Below are 27,829 nucleotides of genomic sequence, written 5' to 3'. Positions count from 1 at the left end.
TTCAGTCACATGAAAAACAAAACAATTAGTAAAGTTCATGTTTGGCTGTAGAACAATGAAGTATTAACACACACACGTGCTCTGGTCTCGTCAAAGCGTCTGTGATTACGTAAGCAGGAAGCAGTAAACACGGCATGCAAATACACACAACCAATTTGATAAATCACGCTTACTTTAGCTAATGAGCTAGCTGCGGGACTGGAAACCACAGGTCCATCCATTTGGGTGACCCTCCAGTTACATAATCACATTTATTTTCCAATAAGGGGAGCTCTGACTTCACAAATTTAAGGGGGAGGTTTCAGAAATCCATGTAAAACTGAACCAAACACAGTAATCATGCTGGATGAACAAAGACATTTTTGTGCTTCCTCTAGGATGAATGGCCCAATTTAGCTCCTGTTGGAGTAACTCTGCCTGTGGTGGGTGGTTAGTGGAAAACTCTCTGGAGACTTCAGCACTATGAATCCTGCATTGAGGTAGATTTCTGGGAAAAATGCTCTGCATATGTTTATGCTTACAATCAACTTGACCACTACTCTCTCCTTCCTTGGCTCTGCTCTCTCCCAGTGAGGAGTTGCTACTGCCGCATCAACACAGGAGGCAGACTGTCTGAAGACCTGCGCTGTCTGAAGTCACACAGCAAAAGACCTCTTTTACCTGCGTCAGTCACCTGTCAAACTGTCAAATTGTCATATTACACCAGTAAACATGAGGCCCTGGGCTCACAAGCAAGACACAGAGACGACTTCTGGCCAAAGGGATTTGCTTTTACGTAGTTAGCGATCAGTTTATGATGTGAACACAGGCGAGAGCTTACACCTCATTTGTCAGACCTCTGTCAGAAATACTTAGTGGTTTGCAAAAAAGGAAAATATCTTGGCTTAAGACTAATGAATAAAACATGTTTAGGCAAGCATCATCAGGGCTCAATAAGGCTATTAGAGCATAACACTCCATGCATCTTCTGAATAAGTCAGTTCAGCTTTAATCTCATTTGTGCCTCATGCAGTTCATTTTGCTTTATGGCTTTAAAAATGGCACATTGCAGAAGTGAGCATTAAGGTTTATTGCCGGCATACTAGGTCACTAAAAAAATACATGTCACACAAATCATGGTGTGCATGTTCAGTTTGTGCGTGAGCAAGGGTGAATGAGTCAGTGGGTTTATGGGTTGATATGCTTTGGATATTTATGTATCTAAGTGCGATAACATCAGACCCCCATGTAGAGAGCTTTGTCTCCCGTGGATAGTCGCCTGTTCAGTGCTGTGCAGAGAAATGGTGGCTGTTTGCAGCTCAGAAATGGTGTAACTTTCATTAGCTGCGGCACCCAGCCAAGCCACTTGGGGACGCTGACACTTTCAAACCACGAGGTTTACAAGAGCTTGGCATATTTGATGCAGCGATTGCAAAATACTAGAAAATGCAAAATGCAGACGTTCTTGGAAGAGCTAAAATCCAGCTGTGGCAGTTCTGAGCAGCGCTGTTCATAGAATGTGAGCCGTTGAATGAAATGGAGCTGATAATAATGGATGATGAACACATGTGAAGCGCAAAAAACATGTTCTCAATTCAAAACGCTGAAGTGAGGAATTTAAAAATGTAAAAACAAGTTTAAAATGCAGAGGGAAAAAATGAGGTACAGATGGAAAACAATGAAAGCAAAGTATGATCTGTGTTAACATTCGTGATACTGTCATCTGGCTGCATTGTTGTTGATACTGGCTAATTTCAGGGTAACAAAACAACGCCTATTCTCAGTTAAACACTTAAACTGTGACTAATGGCAGAAATTAAAACAACCACAATGCTTGAGTTTGACTGAAACCATTCTCACATCATTACAGCCACCAATTCTTTGAATAAAAGTCTTCTAAACATGATTACTTCTTTCATTATAGTAAATAACAAATGTGTGTTTCAGTTAGACTTAATGATATCAGAGGCAATAAAGTTAAGGTGGGCATTTCCTGAAAAAAAGGAATCCTCTGTTGACAGCTGTGAAGAGCTCCTATCTAACTTTTCCATGGGATATTTGACTATATCTATGCACCACCAGCTTTTCTCTTCCTCCTCCCCTCCTTTAAAAAAAATGAGGCCAAAAACATTGCATAATGCTGCTAGAGAAAGCAATGCAGGGGGGAGAGCCACAAAAACAAACTGTATCTGTTTTGCAAAGACAAACGGGCACGTCAAAGAAACAGAGCAGTCTAGATTCAAAAATGTATGAGATGAGCTTCTACTAAAACTGTTTTCTTCTACTGTTGTCTCTTCCAGCTGGATGACTTATTCTTAGCCACTGGGAGGTGTGTGTGTTGAGTAGGGGGTCTGCAAAAGCTGGGGTTGGAAATACTTGGGCTTGGTGCCACATAAGCAGAGTTACATAAGTAGTGTTGATGGTAGAGGAGCCACTGGTATTAAGACACCCCTGTCAGCGCCCCTATTATGACAACCGGGACATGAACACTACATGTCAGCCAACATTTGCCCCAAACCAGGTGGTGTACGCTGTGGCTTAATACGGGAATGAAAAGTTTGCAATGTCCTGATGTTATACTCAAAGAGATACAGTAAGTCTGGACAGGATTTGAACAGCATCCAGTCAGTGTGGGCAGACTGCGGTATCTGTAGGAATCTTGGCTAAATGCAGAGAGAGAAGTAGGGCAAATGAAAAAATGGATTCAGTATTATAGCCAGCAGTGATGTGTGTTAAGGGTTAGAGGGAGGGGTTTCAATGCATTTTCCTATATCAGTGTCTTAAATACTTGGATCTACAATCAAAATGAGATGAAATATATTCCTGAGATGATTAGCCAGCTGATGTATTAATAAATCTCATGAGTCTCTCAATACTTTCCAACTTTCCTACATCCTGAAGATGTAAATCTTTAAAAGCTAAGTAATTTCCTAAAACAGCTGGGCTCTGTTGTTTTTAGCAGAAGTTATGGTATTTTTTGGGTGACTATTCTCAGCTGCTCTAAAAAGTATGTACAGCCGCAGGATGGTGTATGTTGGATATGCTCAAAATAAACTACAGTAGTGCCCAATAAATGGAAATGAAGGAGCATGTCACCCAGTGCAACAGTAAGGCTCACTGATGTGTTTTCAATAGTATTTGGACAACAACGTAACTTAGTCTACAGCTGCACAGACAATACATGTTAGATCAGGTCATTAGTGATTTCAAGGGATTTATTGATAGTAATACAAATATAGAATATTGCCAGCTTTGTCCTTTAATGTGGGGGGGATGTCAAATGTGTTTCCAGTTTCTGAATTGTGAGGTTTTGCTGCTTTTTTTCAGTTTCATTTGGGGGGTCTTGGACTGCCGGTGTACCAAAACATGTGGTTTTAAGAACATTGTAGTCTCTAAATGGTTATGAAGAGCTTGTGGAATAGTTCGTGGTATGATTACAATTAAATGAAGAGCATTTTTCACTCATTTCTGACATTTTATACACTAAGCAATGAACCAGTTTGTTAAAAAAAGTACTTGATGTAGTAAAGAAACCATTAATAGTTGGTGGTATGATTACAATTAAAGTCAAATATGTTCATGACGTGAAAGAAAAAATCATAACTTTTTGTGTAACTCTAGAAATGATTAAATTAATCTTAGATACGTTTCCATCTAACTTGACCTCTATGAACCATTTTTCTATGAACCACTAAAAGAATAAGCCTTGCCTCTTCATCTTGTCATTAACTTATTATTGAGCGTGCTGTTAAAAGGCCATACAGATGCTACAGATGTTAACTGTGACGAGGCCTCCAGACAAAGACCAGAGTTCATTGAGCCTTTCTGATGACAGAGTATGCTGGCGAGAACATGCATGGCTTCAGCATTACCGAACCGCTGTCCATCAGTGGTGACGACGACTGGCTAGCCAAGCTCTGGGATTGAGGTCAAAGGCAAAAGAGAGAGAAAAAAAATGATGTGACCTCACATGACATACGTGCCTGACTAATATATACTATGTATAAACATGCACGTAGGCACTCACACTGGTACAGTGTTGCATTTAGATGTTTGCAGGTGAGAACTGAGGTGCCAGTGTGCTCCTTCCAAGGAAAACCTGACATGTTGTGTAAATGGAGCGGGCAGAGGGAGGTTAGCCATTAATCTCATAAGGATTGAGGACTCAAACCAGCCTCTGACTGCTGCTCTCACACCGAGAACCTGACCTGGCTTGTGGCGCCCGGCTAATTACCTGTCCGAGTAAGAGACCTAGATGTAGGATTACACTATCTGTTGTGCGTTTCAATAGTAAGAAGTGGGCTGTAAAGAAGGTCGTTGTCCGCCATGTTTGGTATACGTTTTCCAGGTATTAATATATTTGCACAAGTACGCGGTTGTCCTCTGAAGTATACACTATGAGTTGTCTTAGAAAGTATTGCATCACCTTGTTTGAGAGACTAAGATTTATTTGTTTGAGAGCTGGAAGGCCCAGAAGCTTTAGTCTATTTACTTTGTTATTATTAAAATCTCTTAACCTGAGTGCTGTTTGCTTCCTCTATAAACAGCATAGCACTTTGAATGGTAGTTTAAGACCTTTCTTCTTAAGTAACCTTTTCTGCCTTTCAAGCTAAGCATTGCATTGCACAATTATAATAAGTGATGACTCCTCCTTGAACACTACCCGCCTGGTCCACCTAATTCTCTCACTTGCAGCTTGTGATTATGGGAATGACAAAGGCAGTTTCTTTTATGAGTCCATTAAAGGCTCTAAACTAATAATAACTTATCAGTAATTTTATGAACAAGGCCGCTTTTATATCTATGTTGCTTGGCTGAGGTGTGTGCATGACAGTGTGCCAATCAGTTTGACCTCTGACCCATCTCAGACGAGAGGAAGCAATCTGCTCAAATAAACCTGCAAGGAAGGCAAGGAAGCTTTGAAACGTTAGAGGGAGAGCACATCAGCGGCTTTCCCAGTCTGATGGCATTTGAGGAGAAGAGTGTGAATGGAACAAACACTTTGTCCTCTCCAGTAAACCCAGCGAACCGCAGAAAGATCACAAGATGCCAGGAGGATACGGTCTGTGAGAGTTTTGTCTTCAAAAACACAGCAGAGCAGTCGGGTCAACAGGATGAGTTGGAGAAGCAAAAGGGTGGAAAAGGCTTAGTTATGGGTCAATCATTCTAACTTGCTTATGCAATCAGACACAATTACGATGACATACTTTTGAACCGTATTTTTTTTAACAAGGTGACAAACTAGCGGGACTTTGAGACAGCAAAAATTGACAAAATGCATGTTTTTACAAAGCTGAAGCAAGATGAGCTAAAACACAATTTACCAGCCTGCGTGTTAGTAACTTACTCTACTATATACCCCATTGATCGTAAAAACTAAACAAAAAAAAACGGTTAATGGAGCAGCTGTGAGAGAATTCAATAAACAAGAAAAGTGTCACATGAGATTCTTGCACTTCCTTAAATAGACAACATATGTTTAGAGGTTCCTGCACAACGAGGACCATTATTGAAAATGTAGCATTAGGTACACTGGCACACAGGACATAACAGTCTGTCATCTTCCGTCACAGCTACGTCTTCTATCACTATAAAGGGCCGAGGCAAACCTGTGGGCTCTTAAACCTGATTAAACTGAGTGAACCGGCCAGGCAGCTACAGCAGCCAAAACAATAATCCCTGTCCGTACATCTTTACAACAGAGAGCCTTCCCGATCACTTACTGTTAAGTTTTTATTTTCTTTTGCATAAATTCACATCAACCATTTATTATATCGTGTGCTAAAAAAGTATTCACAATCCAAACACTAAACTTAAAATGTTGTAACCAAGCCAACCACTCCATCTCTTCACAATTACTTTTACAACTACCATTTTTAACCCTCCCAATCTCACGAAGAGAATTATCTTAGACTTCATCAAATAATTATCCTCAAATATTTATGATAGTCATCAACCAAGCTACTGTTTAAAAACTACAGGCCTCAACAAGGTAGTGACAATCTATATATCATAGGTTTTAAAGGTAAGTCCCTCCTGGGCTGATTCCTTCGATCTACTGGTGCCAGTTTTTTTTTTTCTCTCCATGGTAACCGTTTAAAAGATCTAGGCTATTTGCACATACTTGTTTTTATAGTTGATCTTAATTTACTTGAGTGTCACATAAGCTGTTTTGCAAAGTAGGACAGGGAAAATACGAGAGAGCTAGACTAGTAGTTGCCAACCTTTTTAACTTGCTGAGCTAATACTAATTCATTTCAATCATTGTCTACAGGCCTGAAGAGGTATAATGAACCATTATTTCACAATAGATTGTTTAGAAGAATTGGTTTAGTTAAAGCTCATGGTTTTATTATAGATTAATGAATAATTTATTAATGCTTTATTGGTCAATTATAAGGCATTAATACAAACAAGCTTCAGGTTTCTAGGCTGTGAAAGAAACTGCCTGGTTGTTTGTCTTTCTATTTGGAAATGGTGCCGTTTGAATAAATGTTCATGGTTTTCTAAAAATAGTTTTTACAACAAATTATCAAGTCTACAGGTATAAACGTTGGTTGTTAACAAATGGATTTTGGATCAGACGCTCTGCAGCTCTTTTACAGAAAGTAAGTTGCCAAATAGTCAGAGAAGCAAGTATGCTGGAGGTCCAACATCCAAACTGTGTGTTGGGAGCTCCATGTTGGGAGCCACTGATCTAGACACTCACAGGCAGTATTTAAATAAAAATGAAATCATTATCACATCATAATCAAGATCACATAAAGTTTTCAACACATAACAACATCGCTGTCACTATCTGAACTGTCCTGATGTAAAAAGCTCCACACATCTGGTGCTTCAAGCAGAATGATATGCTAAGCTTTGTCGGAACGTACCTGACTGAGGTCTGACCAAGAAAGCACGTGCACAAAGCCTTTCGAAGTTTTTATGGCCCCAGGCTCTGCAACAGCCGGCAAACAGAGAAAGTGCTTTCATCTCGAGGCACTTTTGTCTTTTTTAATATTACTTTTTATGAAGTTAAAGCTGATAAAAAAAATGTAAAAAATCCTTGAAAATCACTTTAAACTCCAAGTATCTGCAAAGAATTGCAATGTTCTTTTATTCACCTCATAATTAAATGAAAAATGTTGTTTTTCGTGTCTTTTCATGGAAATCTGCCAATCTAAACAGAATGAAACATTCAACTGAAATGAAACATGAGGCACGTGCTAGTTTATTTGTCTTCTACTTAAGTTCCTGGCTGCAGGGAAGGGGGGCAGCAGCACTGACAGACGTTGACATGCTATCTAGTGCTGCCGGCAACTGGGATCGGATATAGTTTACAAAGTGATGGCACGCAAGTAGTGCCCTTATCACAGGAAGGCAACAACATGAATGACATGAATCCTCGACTTACTGCTCAACTGTGTCCAATTAAGTCAATATGAAGGATATTTTGAGAGCAACCAACTTTAGAAACCCACTGAGCTTTGAGATAAATGTGAACTAAGACAGCACAGTTCACATCTGGGGGGAAGGGGCCACACAAATGAATGTTTTCTGTTGACCGAGAAAACACATTACAGTGTTTGTTGATGGATATTGCAAGGTGCCGGATCCCAAACAGGTAGGGCCATTACTGTACACCAATGCCTGATTCATGGCAGGACTCACATGGCAGCTTAGAGCACATTTACACTCTTGACACCTCCGTCCTGCACGGTCCGACACACACGGTCAGTTCAGCAATGACCAGAGGTTACCCCGCGGAGCAATCTTTTCCCTTACCAACTATGGCCTCAGAGCCCCAACAGCTATTAAAACTAGAGGTCTTTGGTTTGTTTAGGAAGCAGGACTCAGGCCTTCTCATGGCCCCACACTGCAGCGTGACCACATGTTTTCCCCCAAAGGTATGGCTGTACAGTCTCACACTGTCAATACTGAAAACACTGTAGAGAAGACATTTTTCCAAAGTGAAATATTTACTGTTTTCTTCTAGAGGCCCGGTTACACGCTATGACTTTTTTTTTCCCAGAGAAAAAAAAATCGCCAATCGTGAGAGAAACATGGTGAATTATTTTGGTCGTCAGTCCAAAAACAAGGGTCGTACATCGCACAGCTTGAACTGTACCATCCACAGATTTCAGATTTAGAGATCTGGCAACCAAAGAGCTTTGCCAGTTTCCAACATTTAGGGCCAAATGACTGCTGCTACAACCCACGTCTGCAAGCCAACTAATCAGAAACTCACCATGTAATCACAATGTGGCTGGTGTAAGTCCAGCTGGAGACCTTTCTCACCCCTCATTTCCTGTCACCTCTCTACAATCTGCTGTAAAATAAAGGCTAAAATGCCCTACAAAGTACTTTAGAAAAAAAACAGCCAACCAACCACTCAATTAGAATATGACATATAGCAGGAAATATTACACTGGAAAAGCTGCGCACACACCATTTTTACATACAAACAAGAAAACAGAATCAGCACCATGGACGAAGCTTGTTTTTTCTGTAGTTTTATTAGTTCCTTATTAGGATGTTGCTTCCTTTTAAAAACGTGGGAGTGATGCAGATAGGTGTTGCAAGTATATGATGATATGATGTGTCATAGCACCGCCATTCATAACACAACCTGACATGACACGAAACTGACGTTATTCTGGCTGATACTGACTGTTATCAAGATTTTTCTAAACCCATCTTGCATAAAATTGCTTACTTGACTTGGTATCGAGGCATCAAGAGTATTATTAATCATTTTTATGAGGAATAGTTTTGATATCCATGGGTAGAGAGGGGGTTAGGAGCTAATCTGACTGAGACGACAACACATGTTATTCCAGGACGTGGACACACATTCAAAGGGGTTGTTACATTTGTTCGATAAGTCCAAATCCGGCACTTCTTTAAAATCCTGAGTCAATGTGATTACTGTAAATACAAAAGCTTCTTCTTTTAGAGGAATGCATATTGATGTCAATTTGAAAGGATCTCCAACTTTCTGAGGATAAAAACGATGACGGGAAAACAAGCTTTCCACTCAACTCCATCCGAAAAACATGAAACATAAGCTAGTGAGCGTATAAAATATGGGCCACCAGAAAACTGTTACTGGTAGCTGGAAAACTTTAATCAAACCTGGACTACTTGTCGAAAACTCTCATATGATGAATCAATCTACAGAGGGATCCCAATAAAAGAAATGACTCAGTAGAGACAGAGCCTTTGCCACTGGCACTCTTGTGTATGTTAAAGTACAATCTCTCAGTCATTACATCTGGCTGACGGAGAACCAGTCTCTAATCTGTTCTTTCCACTCACTGTTGCCAGTCTGTGGCTGGCAGACTTATGTGTTGTTCCAGTTGAGAGGCTTTGTACTGCTGATAGATGAAAGTCACGAAAATGCATTTTATTCATTTGTTTATTACTATGACAAGAGGCAGAAGAAGTTTTATAAATATATATATTCTCTCTTATAATTTCACAAACTATTCTGGATATTTGCTATGCTCTTTACATAGATCAGAAAAACAAACAGAAAGTCAGATTAATATGTTTGTATGTCCCGGAAGACTGAATTGCTGGCTTATCTAGATTATTATATTTAGCTTTCTATCAATCAAAGTTTATATGAGTTTAATCAGGCTTATGTAAACGCATGATCTTATTAACATGTTTAAACTCTTAAACAGAACAATATGGTTTCTTTCTTTCGTTTATGTTGCCTACATCTAAAATACTTTGAACATACAACAGATGTACTTGACATTACTATTTAGTTAGTGTGTTAGTTAGTAGTTAGTGTTATTTTCATTATCAATTCAACTTCTGATTATTTTCTCAATTAACTAAGTAGTGTGTTTCTTCCATTAAATGTCAGAAAATGGTGAAAAATGTCAATCGCTGTTTCCCAGAGCCTGGTGTGATGTCTTCAAATATCTTATTTTATCTGCAATCCAAAGATCTTCAATTTATTGTCAGAGAAAATATTGAAAAAATACTCAAAACTGGCAATTAATTTATTACTTGGCAACTAACTGATTCAAAAATTCATCATTTCATCTCTAGATTTGATTAAGTAAATACACCACCAAGAAGCCAGCAACTGAGTGTTTCTACATGTAATTCTCCTATTATTCAGGGTTACTGAACAGCACTGTAGCTTATCCCAGCATGCATTGCCTGAAAGGAAGCTTACACCCTGGACATAGTACCACAGAGCTAAGATGAATAGAAATACACATTCACATTTACCGTCACAACTATGAGTAACTTCATTTCCAATACGAACATAAAACAATATGTTAAATGCCCCCCAGCCTCTAAAGGCAGAGCCAACATGCTGCCTCTCCAACCTAAATAACATTTAATGACACAGTAACATACTATCAACTGCAGCCAATGGGATACTGTAATCTAGTTCCTGGAATGAGTGCATACTACCGTACACGATACAGACCAACAATCACCAAATGAGTGCACAGTTAGTACAGTACAAGTTTCATAGGTGACACAGTGTGGCCTTCCTTTGAGGACTGTGCAAGGCTTATGCAAACAAACAAACAGCCTTCACGTCAAAGTGACGTGCTGGCATGTGTAAATGTAGGCTATCGTTGTGGGCCTCCTTCACTTTCTCCTAGGACCTAGGAGAACATTGGCCAGCCCCGATAAGCTGGATCTCACTGCACCGCGGGCCCTGCGAGGAAAGACAGTGTTGATGTTGGCTACAGGAGAGCTGATAGGAAGCCCGCAGCTTGTGTTATGTCACTGAACACTAGCCACATTCAGATAAAGGTTACACAGCCAGGCTTTCATGAGGCTAGCATGAGAGACGGAGGCAACCAAAATCTGGAGTTTGTGCCAAACAAGATTTATGCTTTTGTTGTTTAACCTCATAACTCAGAATACAAACAGTGCAGACCCAGTAGCAAGGCATTAATAAGGTTTTACAGCTTTAATTGGATCTGGAGCTATTATATGAGCTTTAAAACTCCGAGCTAAAACGTAAACTGAGCAGTTTCCAGCTCTTTCTACCCCATGAGCCCGCTTTCACTGCGGCAGTAATGGTTCCAACTCTCAGGAGTGATGTAAATCTCACACCACCATACCCCTCCTTCTTCCTTTTGTCCTTAGGTAACTCTGTTTGACTTATAAACAAGGTAGGCCTGAAGCTTTTTTAAATTAGTTTTATTATCATTAATCAATTAATTGCCCATTTTTTGTTTATAAAACATCTGAAAATAGAGAAAAATGTCAATCACAATTTTGTTTGATGAACAGTCCTAAACTAAAAGCTACAATGACAAAGAACAACTGCGAAAAGTAGCAAACCTTCACAATTGAGAAGCTGGAAACAATGAATATTGGCAATTTTGTCTGTTGCATGATCTGAAATATATATATGAATAAATAAATAAGATTTAAAATGGAACTGAAGGGTTAACTGACTGGGTTTTCCAAACATTTGATGGTTCTGGGCTCTCAGATGTAATCATTTGCTGCTTTTCTTGATCTTATATTATAGTAGAATGAGTATTTGGGGATTTGGACTGTCAATGTCACAAAATGAGACTTAACTCTCATTTACGTACTCTAGCATTCTGTGATGGGCATCTCTCACTGTTTTCTAATGAATTAAAGCAACTGTGTGTACAATTTAGTGATATCTAGTGGTGAGGTCGCAGATTGCAACCATATGAATACCCGTCCCCTACCCTTCTAAGTGTGTAAAAGAACCTATGATGGCTGCAAAACATGCAAAAAACATGAAAGGTCCTCTTTAAAGCCTGTGTTTGGTTTGTCCATTCTGGGCTGCCATAGAAACATGGCAACATAGCTGTCTCCATGGAAGAGGACCTGCTCCCTCTGTAGATATAGAGGGCTCATTCTAACATAGCTAACATGTATTTCTGCTATGTCTGTTCTGCTAGATGAAAACTGATGAACAACAGCCCACACTATGTGCAGTATCTCCTTGAAAGAGTTACAGGAAAGAGTTACCACAAAAAAAAGAAAAAAACATTACATTACCAAAAGAAAATCATCAAATAAACTTATTTGACCATCTGCAAAAACCATGACCACCCAAGTGCACCGACTTTTACAACCTGCTGTGTTATGTCATGATCAGCAGAAACCTGTCCATCCAAGGGATTGGCTAATAGGTTGTGGGTGCTGCAGTATTTTCAAATGCACTCAAGCCAATCTTGCATGACACTCATGGCCCTCATAAACACAGATCTTGCTGAAAATGCAGGCGGTGAAGTGAAGCATGGTCAAGTTGTTTATGGAGAGTATGATTTAAGAATGTGTGTTAAATAGAAGTAAGAAAGGTGCAGCATGAGTGTCTGGTGCAGTCCTTGAATAATATCAAATATTGTACAGCCTGTGTCCTTTAAAGGAGCTAAAAAAAAAAAAAAAGGATATGTGCTTCAGTGCACTCATTCCTACCAGTTACTGAGTAGCTCACTGTGCTGTTGCCTTGCACAGTTAGCTGGATAGAAGCTTCATGGTCATGATTCATTTAAGCTTTATGCAAGTAGATATAACAATGATACACAACACTAGAGATACAGGAAGTTGTAAACTCATTTTGCCTCTAAGCAACACTGTAAACAATGTTGGTCAATTGAAGAGACAGGGGACCATATAAATAGCTCATCCATTTTTTATCACCTCTATATTTCAAAGCCCAGTTTGCATTGCCTATATAGCACCCAAGTCATCTGTGAGCCTGTGGGGGAAGGGTTGCTAGGTAGCTGCCACCTGGGAAGGTTTATATTTTGTCCTCAACAGTCCTTAACAACAGGATCAGGCAATTCTAAACTTACAGCAAGGTCTCTCTCTGTAGCTGTCGACTTGATCAGCTGAAGAGATTTCACTTTAAAACTGTATCGGTCATAATCCTCAATGTCTTAATCATTGTAAATTGTCTGATAAAAGAATGACAACCAACAAAAACTAGAGGGGAAAAAAGAGAACAGCTTGACCAGGACAACATAGAGGGTGCAAACATTAACTAAATGAATGGACTGATGCTACAAATAGAAGATGCTGTATACAAATGAAGTGAAGGTTGTGGCACACTGTTAAATGTAAGGGGTTTATATTAAAGGGTTTATGTTTAATATATGCAAAATAACTTGCAGAGGCAACAGAAATGAGCTCTATTGATTAGGTGAGTGTACAGTCTGTTAGATAAGGAGGAACTGAGAGATATTTAGAGATCAATAATCTAATAGTTTGTTCATGATTTCCAACAAAGGGAGCATGGGAATCATTTATTTTTGAGGCTGATCAGGTAATGGTTCGGGATATTTAACAGTCTAAACAAATCTGATGAAGAGTTCATGATCATAAACAAATAAGATAAGCAAATATTTTTGTAGCAGCATGTTTTGATTAAGTGGTGAATAGTGATGAGGTTGCAAATTGCAAGTAAATGAAAACCCTGACCCCTCCCCTCCCAACCATGCAAGAGATACTACTGTGGCCACGAAACTCACAAAAAACACAAAGGCCCTCTCTAGAGCCAGTGTTTGGTTTGTACGTTCTGGGCTATTGTGGAAACATAGCGGTGAAACATGGTAGCTTCTGTGGAAGAGTACCCGCTCCCTATGTAGATATAAAGACAAAAATCCCATTCCCATTTCTGCCAGGTCCATTCCACTAGATGCCACTAAATCTTACACACTGCACCTTTAACTTGGGATAAAAAGCAATTAATACCAAGATAACTAATATGTAGTGAATGGGATATGATATATGCTCACCGGTGGACAAACTGTTGGAAACACCTTCCAAGTTATTTCAAATATGCTGTATAATATTTTGTATTTCTGTAAGGACATTTCCAACATTATGTGATTATATTTGATACATCTATCATAAACTAAAATTAGCTGTTAACATTGTCCATGCACATTAATCAAATAGTCTCTAATCTTTTACATTTTTTACATTTCTTAGTGTTGATATAATAGGACAGGATAGTCTTTTGCAACATGCACATAATCTTAGTGGGATACCAAGAACTGTAATAAGATATAAAGAGTGCACATTAAAACCAGAGCGTTCTAATGCTTAGACCAAACAAAGGTTCTCCTCAGATATGAGACTTGTTATAGATACTGCATATATGTAATTACATTCATGTGAGTGTTTGCCTGATCTGATCTGGATCAAAATGTTGATAATATGACCTTCAATGAAATATGTTACTTTTCTGCTGTATTACAGTATCATTAATCCATTTGTTAGAGTTTATGAACGATGATAGGAGAGCCCCTGTCTGGTATTTTATATTTCCCTGGCTGAGCTCTGGTGTTACATGACATGGAAGAATCTTAATGTATTGTTTACTTTTTGTGTGCTAGCACAAAAGGTTCCTGTGGAAAGCGCCAAGACAGACCGTGTTCTGTAAAACAACACTGACAACATATTGGGCACAGGAAAATACATTGGTGTGTCTCTGAAAAATGTGTCACTAATTAAAATAATTGTATGTGTAAGTGGGAAAACGGGTAAAACAGATGTTTGAATTGCCATCAGATTTACAACAGCTGATCTTAACTGCCTACAGATTACAGCTCATGCTCCATAATACATAGTTAAAAGAGCTTAAGGCCTTTCTACCTGACTTGTAATGACGCACCATCGACTGCTGCTCCGTCAACATTACATGAGTGATTATGTTTAGCCACCAACAGCCAGCTTTTGTGTTCATTTAGGCAATCAGGGGCACATGTGGAGGACAGGGGTGGTGATTTCAGTTAAGAAATGTGACTAGAGCTGAGTCTGTCTCTTTGAGGTCAACTTATCACAACAGTAACCATATCAACAATGGCCACGTTTAAGCTTATTAGGAGCGATTAAGCGGCTTAAAAGGACTCATGTCCGAAGTAAAGAGATGAAAAAGCGTGCTTGTTTCTAACGTGCCCCCCAGCCACAGAGCCGGCAAGAAACTGCACATTTTCATACCACAAAAGTTAAAAGGAGGGTTGTGCTTTAAAAAGAAAATGCAGACCACAAATACTGAAGAACCCCTGCTTGTGTTTGACCTGAGGGCGTGAGACATTTTCGCCTATGTTGTGTAACAGTGCAGGTAAAGGGACATCTGTATATCTCTCAGAGCCAGGGAGTGACTGTTTCTACCTCCTCCACACAGACACCTGTTGTGTGAAGTGACAGGTGGGCCCCTGTGGCAGAAGTCCCCACCTGCTGCAGTGTGAGCTTGAGCCTTGAGGGCAGATTCACTTCACCCCGTGTAATCCCTGACTGTCTGTGCTCTGCTGGAGTCTCCATTGAAGCTTAAATGCAACACAAAGGCTACCTCTGTGCATCTTAAGTAATAACGTGCTTTCATGTGAGGCAATATCTTAAAACAACTTCCTATATTGTGAAGATTAAACAGATTTTAAAAAAAGATTGTTGCCAGTAGGTTTGTAGCGCATAAGTCAGTGGCACAAGGCTTAATTTGAGGTTTAGAGGGCATCAGGGCACAACTTCTCACCTAAGAAGGCTCACATGGCGACCAGATACTGATACCAACGCACGTCACATACAATGGCAAATGTTGAGGGTGGACTTAAAGCTTAAATCTTTAAATCCTCCACTATGCTATCAAACCATGTAAGCAAAAGAAGAGGCAGCTGTTACCCAGGCTGTTTGGTGCCTGCATGCCAAACACTGCACAGCATAGAAAAACCACTGACACCTCTCCATGTTTTCATTAGGCAGAAAGAGCGTGTGTACGAGAAACTCTAGTCGGTCAGTCTTAGTTTTCATGTTTACATGTTACACGTGAGGATGATCACAAATCCGGATGTGAGCTCACAAATCTCTTTTTGTCCCATTTCGCAGGATGGAAACATTTCTGGGGCAGTCAGAGCTACAACAAGCTAGAATAATGACTGAGGATCATCGAATATAAATCGATCTATTTCCTCTCTGTTGTTCTTTGTTTTGCACGTGAGGAATTTTGAGCCGGGCTTGGTGTCATTGGTTGTTAATGAAAACAGAGATTAGAGGGGATCATGGCAAACAGAGTGGTTCAGTTGGAGCTGACTGCTGACAGGATGACCTGGGTTAACATTCACAGGCCTAACACAGTCCAACTCAAGGTCAACAAGAAATAATATACAGTAGATTAGCTGCTTCACATCAACCCTGATGCCCCCTAGGAGGGAATTAGAACTAAGTGGGAGCAGGAAAGCAGGGAAAGTGTCAGCCTGTATCAGACCTATAGGTTTGTTGCTGCATGGGGGAGAGAAAGGGAGATAACCCATATCTAGTGTCAACTTCATCTGAAAACTACAGTTTGGATGTGATGGTTTACTTAAAGGGAATTGATTTGAGCATGAGTACACTTAATTCATGACTGTTTTTATCTGCAGCCCTCTAGCTATTTAAATATGCAATACAATCTTCCTTCTGGTAAATTAAAAGTGTGATGCTCAACTCCAGTGTGCTGACTTGTTCTATTAAAGGTTTGGTAATATAAAAACAAGCCATCCTACCTGTAGCTCACACCATGCAACCTCCACGGTGGTCTCTGTGTCCAGTCCTTTATAAACCGTCTTGAAAGATCCCCTTCCAATCTCAATGTTGAATTTGAGATATCTTCCATCAGGTGAGGTTGCCACCGCTTTGGTCTCCACATCCTCTTTCTCCTCTTGCTCCCACTGAGTATCAAACGTGATGCGAGACAGCTTGTGCTGTTTGCTCTGAACGAGTTCATTTTCAGAGTCCGAGCTGACGTCCTGGACAGTGGATCTCGGCACTGGATCCCAGTTCCCACTTAGGGACCCGGCGTCTGGTTCCTGGCTGGAGGGAGGTGTGTTGGAGCTTGTTCCCGGGCTGGAGACAGGGGACGGCGACGGCGGAGAGTCATCAGTTTTTTCATCCTCTGCTCTCGACTCGGGCAATGTTAGGATATTCTCAGCTGACCAGGACAAAGCTTTGGAAAGGGCACCGCTGTAAAGAGGTGAGTCAATGTCCATAGTAATTTTTTGCAGCCCATAAGAGTTTCTCCGTGCGCCCAAACCGTGCGTCCTCAGCACGGATGGGACCCGGGATAAGCAGTCGTCGGTCATATCCACAGGGAGGCCTGGGAAACCGCGTCCTGGTATTTCAACCTGTGCGTGTGACATTGTAGCAGGTTCAACGCCTTCTTGATTTGGAGCCTAAATGTGGAAATAGCATTAAGACAATAGAGCACAGTTATTTAAAGTTATGTGTTACTTTCCCATGATGTCAGTGTAGTGAGATCTGTAGCTGTAAACAAAGGCTGAATACAAGGCAACAGGACTGTTACATGACCAACAAGACTAGATTAAACACACTAGATATACCAATATTAAAAAAAATATCTAAGGTGTCAGTACTTGTAGCTAAAGTGAGTCTGACAAACATGTTTTAAGTATGCAAAAAAACCCACATAAAAGTAGTGATAAATGTACTTACTCATCACAGCTGCTGCGTAAAAACCATTTCGCATTAAAGCTTTACGCATACAATCGCACTTTAACGCATAGTTCCTATCAAATAATCAGGCTTGTCCTCTTCTCTTCTCTTTGCAAAGTCCTCAGCCATAACCTCCGATGAAAGGACGGGGCTGCCTATATCAACAGAGCTCCGGAGGGCTGTGCGTCCTGAGCGCTCCGACTGCACGCTCCCAACTCCGCCCCCCTCGCAGCTTTGACGTGCTAATAAGGCTCCACGGGGAGTCATTAAATGATCATTTGAGTTGTGTTTGCCAAATAATATTATTTATAAAAGCTAAACATGTCATTATGTTGAACATTTTCCACATTCTTTTGGATTTATGCCTAATTAATGTCTGAAGAATATGCTGACAATCTAAACTGCAGCGAGGGTGTATTGTGAATTGCACAAGATTAATAAGAAGGAGAATAATTCAGAGAAGACCCATTATCTTCTTTTTTTTCCTAGTATTGATTAGCTGGACACCACAAACCCCAGTGCGTAAAAACCAGCAGAGGAACAGTATGTAATCTTCTTTAATTGGCCCCTCATTGATCTTGACAACCCCCTCCTCTGGATTTAAGATACACTTGATGAGTCATTTCACTACAGGCGTCTCTGGGTCTGTCGTCATTTGACATGCAGTCCAGGAGTTTAGACTGGTGCAGCCTGCAGGGGGAGCCACACCATGGAGCGCTGCTGCTGAAATAAGACACCTCCATCTTCCAAGGCCACACACTGGGGCCCACCTGTCCCAGAAGTGTACACACTGGGTGTTATCAGCACGCACACACACACACACACACACACACACACACATATATATATTGTATAGGACTTTCTACAGCTGTATCATCCCCAACAGGCAGGGATGCAGCACATGATGTGAGCGGACCATCAAGTATGCAGTCATTCAATACAGCTGCAGGCAGAGAGTAGATCATACTATCTTTATCAGTGTGATTCAAAACTGCACGTCTGCACACTGCGGGGCACTGTTAAAATTATATTTCATGTTAATGCACAAAATCCTGGCTATAAATAAAACTAAAAAAGAGTTTTCTACATGTTCAGGCAGTCTGGTGAGACATAAAAGAAACACATTTAGCAAATTTCTAATTTATTTTCCAACAGGATATGAAAAAAAAAGAATTGAATATAGACAAATGAGAGGATAACAGAAGTGTCACAGTAGCTACTGCACGATAAAAGGATGACAGCAATCCGTACATGAAGTCCGCTATTATTACACTCAGCTGAGTTGAGTCAGGGTCGGTGGTCCGAGTCTCTGCGGTGTTCCACTTCAGGAAGCATTTACTCTCAAAATAAAAAAAGTCCCTCTGGTGTTCTCTTCTGGGGTTTCTTTGGGTCGTCCGGTTGGTACAGAGGAACAACAGCAGAGGAAAAGGTCCAGAGCTACTTATACCAAGTCAATTTGGGGAAAATGGGAATAAAACTAGTCCTATTTACAATAAAGAAAGGGTAAAGTTACAGCTGGTGGAAACAACTTCCCCAAGAGTGTTAGAACATGATAGTATTAAGTCTACTGATAGACTTATTGTATGTTTAAATGGCAACAAATGCTCCATATAGCAACTTTAAACATGATGTCAGCCCAAATGCGCCCCCCACCCCCCTCAACACTTATGAATGATATTGGTTCCCTTCCTGTAAGAAAAGGCTTCGAACTTGGGCGAACCAAAAAGGCAACAACAATTTAACAGGACCAGCATCCACTGGGCTGGGCTTTGATGTGCACCTTGTGTAGCCTCAAATGGCTACAATTTAAACATTTTTTGCCTATAAAGTACAGTATGAGGGCTCCCAGACAGAGTGAGTGAATCCAGCACCAGTTTCAAAAGAATTTGACGCCTTTCCCGTCGTCCATGGTGATGATCTCCGCTTTACCTTCTGTCTGTAAAGCCTGCAACGAGCGCAGCAGCATCCACTCTTCTAGACCGTGGAACTCTGCAAAGATAGATGATAGTTTATGTCAGACAGTATAATGAGAATAAACTGTTAATGATCACAATAATAATACTGAGGATGATAAGCTTTTTTATACAGCACCTTCAAAAAAAGAAGTTATAAAGGTGCTTTAACCCTCTTGTTGTCCTCGAGTCAAGGGAGGAAGGGAGGAAGAAGGAAGGAAAGGATGAAGGAAGAGAGGAAGGGAAGCAGGAAGGAAAGGAGGGAGGAAGGAAGAGAGGAAAGGAAAGGAAAGGAAAGGAAAGAAGGAAGGAAGGAGGAAGGAAAGAAGGACAGAGGAAAAAAGGAAGGGAGGAAGGTGGGGGAGGAAAGAAGGAAGGGAGGAAAGTAGGGGGAGGAAAGAGAAGGAGGAAGGGAGGGAAGAAGGAAGGAAGGAAGGACAGACGGAAGGAAGGTAGGAGGGAGGGAGGAAAGAAGGACAGAGGAAAGAAGGAAGGAAGGAAGGAAGGAAGGAAGGAAGGAAGGACAGACGGAAGGAAGGTAGGAGGGAGGGAGGAAAGAAGGACAGAGGAAAGAAAGAGAGAGAAGGAAGGAAGGAAGGAAGGAAGGAAGGAAGGAAGGAAGGAAGGAAGGAAGGAAGGAAGGAAGGAAGGAAGGAAGGAAGGAAGGAAGGAACAGTCAAAACAGACGGGGTCAATTTGACCCGGGAGGACGACAGGAAGGTTAAATGGGAAAAGATCGAGAAATTTAAAAAAAAAACAGGTGATTATAAGTGAAAAAAAGAAAAAAATTTAGACAAATATACTACATTAAAAATAGATAAAAACAAGAAAGAACACCATGAAAGCAAATAAAACACATATTAGGGATGAAAAAACTAAACTTTCATCATGAAATCTTTATTTTAAAAGCAATGACCAAAAACAGATGTCACTGATTGACTGAAGCAGTTATTGTAGGGTTAGTTATTTACATGTGTGCTTATCATAAATGATAAAAAAAAAAACAGCTTGAAAAAGAACCTGAACGGCACCTCACCTTCGCCTTCTGTGTCATCGCCATTCGACAATTCATAAAGTGTAAACACAGAGTTGACCATCCCGTTTTTGGAGACCTGAAATGTTCAAAAACAGGAAAACAGAGTAATGCTTGACTGTCTGAGTAAAAGCAGCAGAGACATCTGAATCATGTCTTAATTATCAAGTCTTTTCCTGTAGCAATTACGAACAGACACAACACTTGTTCTCCTTTATACAACATCATTTCCTGTGAAAGGTTATTACAAGTTAATTTTCTATTCTGTAGGGACGAGATCTGGAGCACACGGGTATAAATAGAGCGTTTAATAAGGTGCAGTAACTAATGTGTCGACAAACAGCATGTCGTCATTAGAGATGAAGCCTGCTGGAATTAGCCAGAATATTAAATCATCCAGCTGGGACTTTAGCCTTTAATAAAGTGGGCAGTGGGCACAACCTTTTGGCTATTTTTTTACTTGTTTCCCCCCATTCACAGTAGTTATGGAGAAACATTATCATTCATTTGGAGTCGTGTTTCTGTCCATCTGGTTCATTTAAACCCAATATTCACTCTCTTTTAGCTCTGTTGCTCTCAACCAACTCCTGAGGGAAATATCTGGCCTCTTTAGTTTTGTTAAATGCTCCACTATGTTCAACCAGCTGGTCACTAACTGCGTCTGTTTGCCATGTGTTGCTAAGCACGTAAGGGTACAGTGGGTAAAAACATCTGCTTGCTGGGGCCTAAAACGACACCATGAGGGTGCTTAGAGGGAACCAAAACGCTAATGTTAGAGCACAGCAGCTAAGTAATGAGCTGAAAGTCCTTATAAAGCTCCATAAAGTGGAGAGGAACGCCACTTGTTCTTCCTTGGTGAGGCGTTTATCACGTTTAAATATCTACAGGAGTGAGTCCCGACTACTAACCTCACATAAACACCGCTATCATGATCTCAATGTGTTCATTTGGATAGATTTATTACAGGAGGTGACATTTAACACCATTCATTATAGAAAACTGAATGAACAATTATTTTTCATACTTATCTTTACAGTGTGACGTGTTTAAGCTTTTATAAATAATCAAAAACTAAACAGTGGAAAAACCCATTTGTTTAGACTTCTGGAGGATGTTTATGATTGGGACTATTTTGAGTAGGAGGATGCATCTTTACTAATGATCTGTCCTTTCTATCACGCTGAAAAACTGTCACACTGTATTTAAAGAGCAGATTAAAAACAAGATATCTGCTCTCTCTGGGAGAAATCTGAGCAGGGGGAAACCAGGTCTCTCATTTCAAGACGTTTTAGAAATCCGGTTACAGCAGAAAGCCGACTGCAAACCGGTTAATTAAGCAGAAATCTTTTTTTTATATTCCACGTGTACACATCTATAATACATCTATAATAAAAAGGGTTGTATCAGACTCAGCTAGTCTTCTGATTATAAGAAAATAATATTAATACTGAGAAACAAGATCTGACAGCAGCAAACTCAACTGTTTTATTATTTATTGCTTAGTAGGAACAATTTCTTTTATCCATTATCAAACCCACAAAGGAACAAAACCGTACAGCTTCACAGACAGTATGTGTCTAAATGTGATGACTCACCCACTGGTATATTAACTTGCCCCATTCCTCCGGTCGTCTCCACATGACTAAACACCTGGACTTGTTTTTGTCCAACCAGTCAAGGTTCCCTGAGGTCACACAACAAGACATGAATTAAAAAAGTGTATAACTGATAACATTACTTTACAGAAAGACATTCATGTCAACACCATGGAGCCATGACAACATGTACCTTTTTTCCTCAGTTCCTCAAACACAACTTGAATCGCTTCCATTGACAGTTTTCCTTGAAATTCAGTTAAGGACTCGCAAAATTAAAAAAAAAAGTTAAACACATTTAGAAAAAAAAGTTCAATCATCAGTATCTACAATAAATTCCGAGTTTGAATTACAGAAACTCAATTCTCATCTTGTGTTCTCTGGCATGACCCCGACTGCTTTCAGGTAATCGTGTTAACAATTCTTGTACTGTAACTCTGACCTCTTTCAGAGAGAAAACTGAATTTACTCAAATCAACCTAAAAAAAGAAAAAAAAAAATTCAAACCAGGCTTACTGAGGTGATGTGGAGGGCAGCTAGTGATAAAGCATTGTACTGAGAAAAGCATTCAAATTTTCAACCGATATCAACCGATACCTCGATATCAGTATTTGGACTAACTGGTGCTTTCACAAAATATTTAGGCATGGGATTTTTGATTGTTAATCATCAGTAATGTGGATATAATGAGTAAGTGGGAAAAGGCAGGTAATAGAAGAGTCTGTTAAGCTTAGACAATTACATTTTTAGTGTAATGCAGCCTTTAAAAGCAGGACACTTATTCCATATCACAATGTAACGATATTAAAAATCTAAGACAATAATATTGATTTATTACCCAGCCCTAGTCAACATTAATATCCTGTGATCCCTAACGTTACACCCCAGCCTGTAAAACACTGACAATCAATACAAATTAAATCTAGTCAAACGTGAATCAACAAGCTGTTTTTAGATGAGTTGTGTAGTCTACTGTAACCCCCGTCGGCCTTGTCTGAATCACAGGTGCACAGTTAGGATACGTGCTATCTTCTTGTTGTTGAACACGGGGCTTTCCTGAGCCTCCATGACGTCCAGGGTGTAGAGCTTGTGATGGCGGCAGTAAGACAGAGCCAGGGAACACCATGCTGCCAGCTGCTTCTGTCTCGTGTCAGCATTGGGCTGTAGTCTGTAACGTAAAGAAGAAACATCACACAAAAAAATATGAAAAACACACTCGATCTGATGCAAACAGGAAGTGAAAAAACACACACACACACACAAAAAAAAACACTTTTAGTCCATCCAGGATGTTTTTTACAGTGCTTGTGAACTACAGATGCCAATTAATTAGTTACAGCTCGTTAACTCTGAGAGGTAATTACTAGATTTACCTGACATGTATATAAGTAACATGGAAGATTCATATTTTACACCATAAAGCAGGGGTGTCAAACATACGGCCCGTGGGCCAGAAGTGGCCCGCCGAGGAGTCCAATCCGGCCCACTTTTCTTCCTGTGTTCTTTTCCTTCCATCTTTCCTTCCTTCCTTCCCTTTTTTCTTCCCTCCTTCCTTCCTCTTTTTTTTCCTTCCTTCTATCTGTCCTTCATCCCTTTCTTCCTTCTATCTCTCCTTCCTTCTGTCCTTCCATGTATCCTTCCTTCCTTCATTCTGTCCGTTCTTTCTTCCTTCCTCCCTTCCTTCCTTTCTTCCATTTTTTCCTTTCTGTCTTCTTTTCGTTCCTTCCTTCCATCTTTTTAATGATCCGGCCCACATGAGATCAAATTGGGCTGTATGTGACCCTTGAATGAAAATGAGTTTGACACCCCTGCCATAAAGCATCAGTAGAAAAAATATGATGTTAAATATAAAAACTAACCAACAGTATGTGATATAATTAGAGTCATTCTTGAAGAAAAAGCATATCTGATTTCAGCTTCTCAAATGTGAAAATTTTCTGTTTTCTATGATGATGAACTGAATATTTTATATCTGAATATAAAGACATTTGAGGACAACATGTCTAGTTTTAAGAAAATTACATTTCTCCCAATTTTGACATTTTATGCACCAAACGACTGATTCATTGAGAAAATAATTGTCATATTAATAGAAAATTAAAAATAATCATTAGTTACACTGCAAAAACTCGGCTTAAAAAAAAACAAGAAAATAAAGTAATGAAATGAGGAATATATTACTCAAAATAAACTAAATTATCTGCCAACAGAACAGGAACATTTGACTATATATCTATCCTTAAAAACCCCACAATGTCTTAAAACTAGTGTCCCTATTAATTACTATTTATACGTTCAGAGATTAAAAAGGATAAGATGCTTGAAATAAGAGATTCTGACTTTGACAAAGCAGTTGTCAGTGTTAATATAACACCTAGAGAGTTATGGTAATTCTCATTATAAGCTAGAACTTAATAGCAAGTTATAATACCTTATGAAGATAATTAAAGCAAGAGAAACGGCCTGGTAATAAGAAATATCTTGGCAGACAAAGAACAAGCATATTTTGCCGCCTTGATTTAACATATTTAATCTTAGTTAGATTTTAGTTTTTGCAGTGTACAGCCCTACAAATAGTAAAGGATAAAAGAAAGTGCTTTATTTCCACCAGCAAGAGCATTTAAAGGTTGTTCATACATTGATGCAGCAGTAATTTAAAAATAAACATAATTTAATATAATTTAACATATTCAGCATGAGTAAAAGCAAGTCAACTCCAGTGGTGGTATCCTATTAAATCTACCTTCATTGGGAGCTGCAGTGTGTGGACTTAATAATTAAAACACAGTCGTTAAAGACACACAGTAATAAAACTAAATGAACGTGTGCAGAGGAGGTTAACCCTTTATTGGGCAAATAATTATATTTGGTAACTTCTGTAAATATCCCAAAATATCCTTCCTTCCTTCCTTCCTTCCTTCCTTCCTTTCCTTCCTCCCTGCCTTCTTTCTTCCCTTCCTCTTTTCCTTTCTCCCTCCCTTGTTCCTTATTTCCTCCGTCCTTCCTTCCTTCCTTCCATCCGTCCTTCCTCCCTCCCTCCCTCCTTCCTTCTTTCCTTCCTCCATCCTTCCTTTCCTTCCTTCCATCTGTTCTTCCTCCCTCCCTCCTTCTCTCCTCCCTTCCTTCTTTCCTTCCTCCATCCCCCTTTCTTCTTCCTTCCTTCCTTCCTTCCTTCTTTCTTCCCTTCCTCCCTCCCTCCTTCTCTCTTTCTTTCCTCCCCCCTACCTTCCTTCCTTCCTTCTTTCCTCCGTCCTTCCTTCCTTTCCTTCCTCCCTCCTTCCTTTCAATGAGTGTTCTATAAAGGGTTAACTGTATTAAAAGTGAATGCTGTTTATTTTATTTTATATGTAGCTTATCTATATCAGCGAGTGTAGATTAGATTATAAGAAACGCAGCAAAGCCCAGATCATGAAAAACAGTCCAGCTGCACCATGTTTATGTTTCTGAATGTCTGACCACAATAAACCCAGCCGCTACATCACGTTCTGTTTGATCCTTTCATTTTTATCTCATGATGATTTACACGGTGTAATCAGCATTTCTGAGCAAAAGAGACGGCCGCAGATAAAAATCACCACACAGGGTATCACTTGTGTATCTACTCTCGACACTCGAACACTCGAACACAACAAGAATTTCACTTATCAACAGTCTGAGTTGCAGAGTCGTGGTGATTTAAAGTGAACGTTAATCAAATTTCAGCCAAACACACAGTTTAGACTCAGGATCATAGCACAGGAAGTGATTATGTTCCCTGTGTTTGTTTGGTATCAATGTTTAAAGGGTAAGTTCACTGTTTGTTTTTTTTAAGCCTGTCTTAAAACAACAGTCAGGAGCTCATATGACCACTGGATGAGGTTTTCTCTTTCTTTTTCGCTGTAATCACATCACTCCATCTTGGCTTGGAGTTACACTGGCTCCCTGTCCGTTACAGAATTCAATTTAACATTTTAACTCATAACTTTCAAATCCCAACATGATCTGGCTCCACTTTAATTTTCTGAACTCCTCACGCCTTATTCTGCACCGAGATCTGTCCGATCTGAAAACCAGATGTTGTTACTAGAGCCTGACAGATATATCGGTCGCGATCGGCCTATCACAGATATATCGGTATCAGTCCATATCAGGTATATTTTAATTTTTTAACTTTATGCAGGCAGCATTTTATGTGTGTTTGATCCTTTTTCTTAACTCCAGGAACACACTTGTACTTACATAAGTTAATACAAACCTGCAGATGTTTTTTTATCCATATATTTAGTTTCAGTGCACTGATGTTAAACAGTAAAATATCATTCCTCTGATCACAGCTGATCTGTTTTAAGGCAGGTTAGAAAAACTGTGAACTCATCCTTTTACTACTTGGACTACTTATTCTTTTTATTCTAACCCAACTTTTATGTCTGCTTTTACTTAATCACTTTTACTCTTTGATGTTTTATTATTTTATTTTCATCTTATCTTTTTCTCCTCTTTACTACCCCTCCTAATTCTTCTGGTTTTACACACTTTATTCCATAGTGACTTTATTTTATTATTTCCTTATTATATATTTTTTTAAATCTTTTATTACCTTTTATTTTATTTGGGTATTCTTCATTTTTACATTTTTATTCTACCTCTGGTGTTTACTTACTGCAGATTCATGAGAGTTATGAGTTCCTGTTAAAATTAATTAATTTTAGTACTATAAAAAGAAAGTCTGATTGATCGATTGATTGATTGATTGATTGATATTTGTTTTACATGAATTTAAGCAGTGATGTGAAATCTGTCACCTGTAATAATGTAATGTTAGAGGATCAATCATAAGGGAAAAAATACTGATGTTCTGGACAAATACTGAGAGGCCTGCACACTTCTACTAATGACCATTTTATTTTCTTTATTAATATCAAATTTCGTGACAAATCTTTGTAACACCAAACAAAAACAGCGTGATCGTGATTTTTATTTAAACATGTATAGTGACAGTACAGTTATAGCTTCAAATCAGCTCACAGAACATATTGGGTAACATAATTAAGTGTAATACAGGTTAAAATAGATTGTTTGAATAGATAGGGGGTTTTAATAGTAGATGGTTTTAATGGTTAGTAAACAAGCTTGTGGCTAGCTAAGGTATCGGCTTCTTGCTCAAATTACAGTATATTATGTAAATGCTGATAGGTTTTATGAGTTTTATGTATTTGTATGATGTCGAGCTCTAATAAGTGACTGAACGAAACCGAATACAGCTTTTACATAAACTTTAAAAAAGCCATAAACTCAGTGAATTTACTTCCTTAGCAATCTGTCTGGTTTAGCCACCCAGCTAACACGATGCTAGCTCGTAAACATCTAAACGCGTCGACTTAATAACATATAAACAACAGGATATAGTAACAGGAGTTCATCATTTTTATAAATATGTGTTCAGTAAATATACTCACGTAAAAAACGGAGGGAAGTTATATTGCCAGGGCCACTCAAAACTCATTGCAGCTGATGCGGCGTTCACAGCTGACAGCTTCCGGAAGCGAGTCCAACACCTCAAATGGTTCCGACTAACCACACAGATTTACCCATAGACAGATTTACCAGGTTAAAATATATGAACTATAAAATGATTATAAATACAAATAAATACATACACACAACACATAAAAAATACTACATGAACTATTAAATAAATATAAATAAATATAGTATATATAATATATATTATATTTTAAAATATTACAAATACGATACAAACTAATACATTTAGATTTTAAAATACAGTATTATATAAACTATTAAATAAATACAAATAAATATAGATTTAAAAAAATCTAAAATAC

General features: G+C 39.2%; 2 protein-coding genes across 2 annotated transcripts in view; both read right to left on the bottom strand.

Moving 5' to 3' along the window:
* Window positions 1-17,111, bottom strand: part of wnk4a (WNK lysine deficient protein kinase 4a) — a 41,029-nt gene extending 23,918 nt beyond the window's left edge. The window contains exon 1 of the mRNA XM_053341985.1: window positions 16,479-17,111. Coding sequence (XP_053197960.1) covers window positions 16,479-17,111 — 633 coding nt within the window. The remainder of the gene's footprint in view (window positions 1-16,478) is intronic.
* A 1,767-nt stretch (window positions 17,112-18,878) lies between these two features.
* vps25 (vacuolar protein sorting 25 homolog) lies at window positions 18,879-27,521 on the bottom strand. The gene is made up of 6 exons (XM_053341988.1): window positions 27,440-27,521; window positions 23,027-23,172; window positions 22,198-22,251; window positions 22,005-22,093; window positions 20,413-20,488; window positions 18,879-19,413 (listed from the first exon to the last, which is right to left on the bottom strand). Exons 1-6 carry the CDS (start codon window positions 27,484-27,486, stop codon window positions 19,301-19,303), a joined length of 525 nt encoding a protein of 174 aa, XP_053197963.1. The 5' UTR covers window positions 27,487-27,521; the 3' UTR covers window positions 18,879-19,300.
* Between the last annotated feature and the right edge of the window lie 308 nt (window positions 27,522-27,829).

The sequence above is a fragment of the Scomber japonicus genome, chromosome 20, assembly GCF_027409825.1.
Source record: "Scomber japonicus isolate fScoJap1 chromosome 20, fScoJap1.pri, whole genome shotgun sequence".
Lineage (NCBI taxonomy): Eukaryota > Metazoa > Chordata > Actinopteri > Scombriformes > Scombridae > Scomber > Scomber japonicus.
The sequence above is the reverse complement of the archived record's forward strand: the minus strand, read 5'-3'. Positions and strand labels throughout refer to the sequence as shown.

Excerpts from the sequence above, each read along its gene's own strand:
- vps25 (XM_053341988.1), bottom strand. The coding sequence starts at position 27,486 with ATGAGTTTTGAGTGGCCCTGGCAATATAACTTCCCTCCGTTTTTTAC. Across the intron at positions 22,252-23,026 it reads CAACAACAAGAAGATAGCAC|GAAAACTGTCAATGGAAGCG; the intron begins GTATCCTAACTG and ends CTGAATTTCAAG. Across the intron at positions 20,489-22,004 it reads GCAAGTTAATATACCAGTGG|GTCTCCAAAAACGGGATGGT; the intron begins GTGAGTCATCAC and ends TGAACATTTCAG.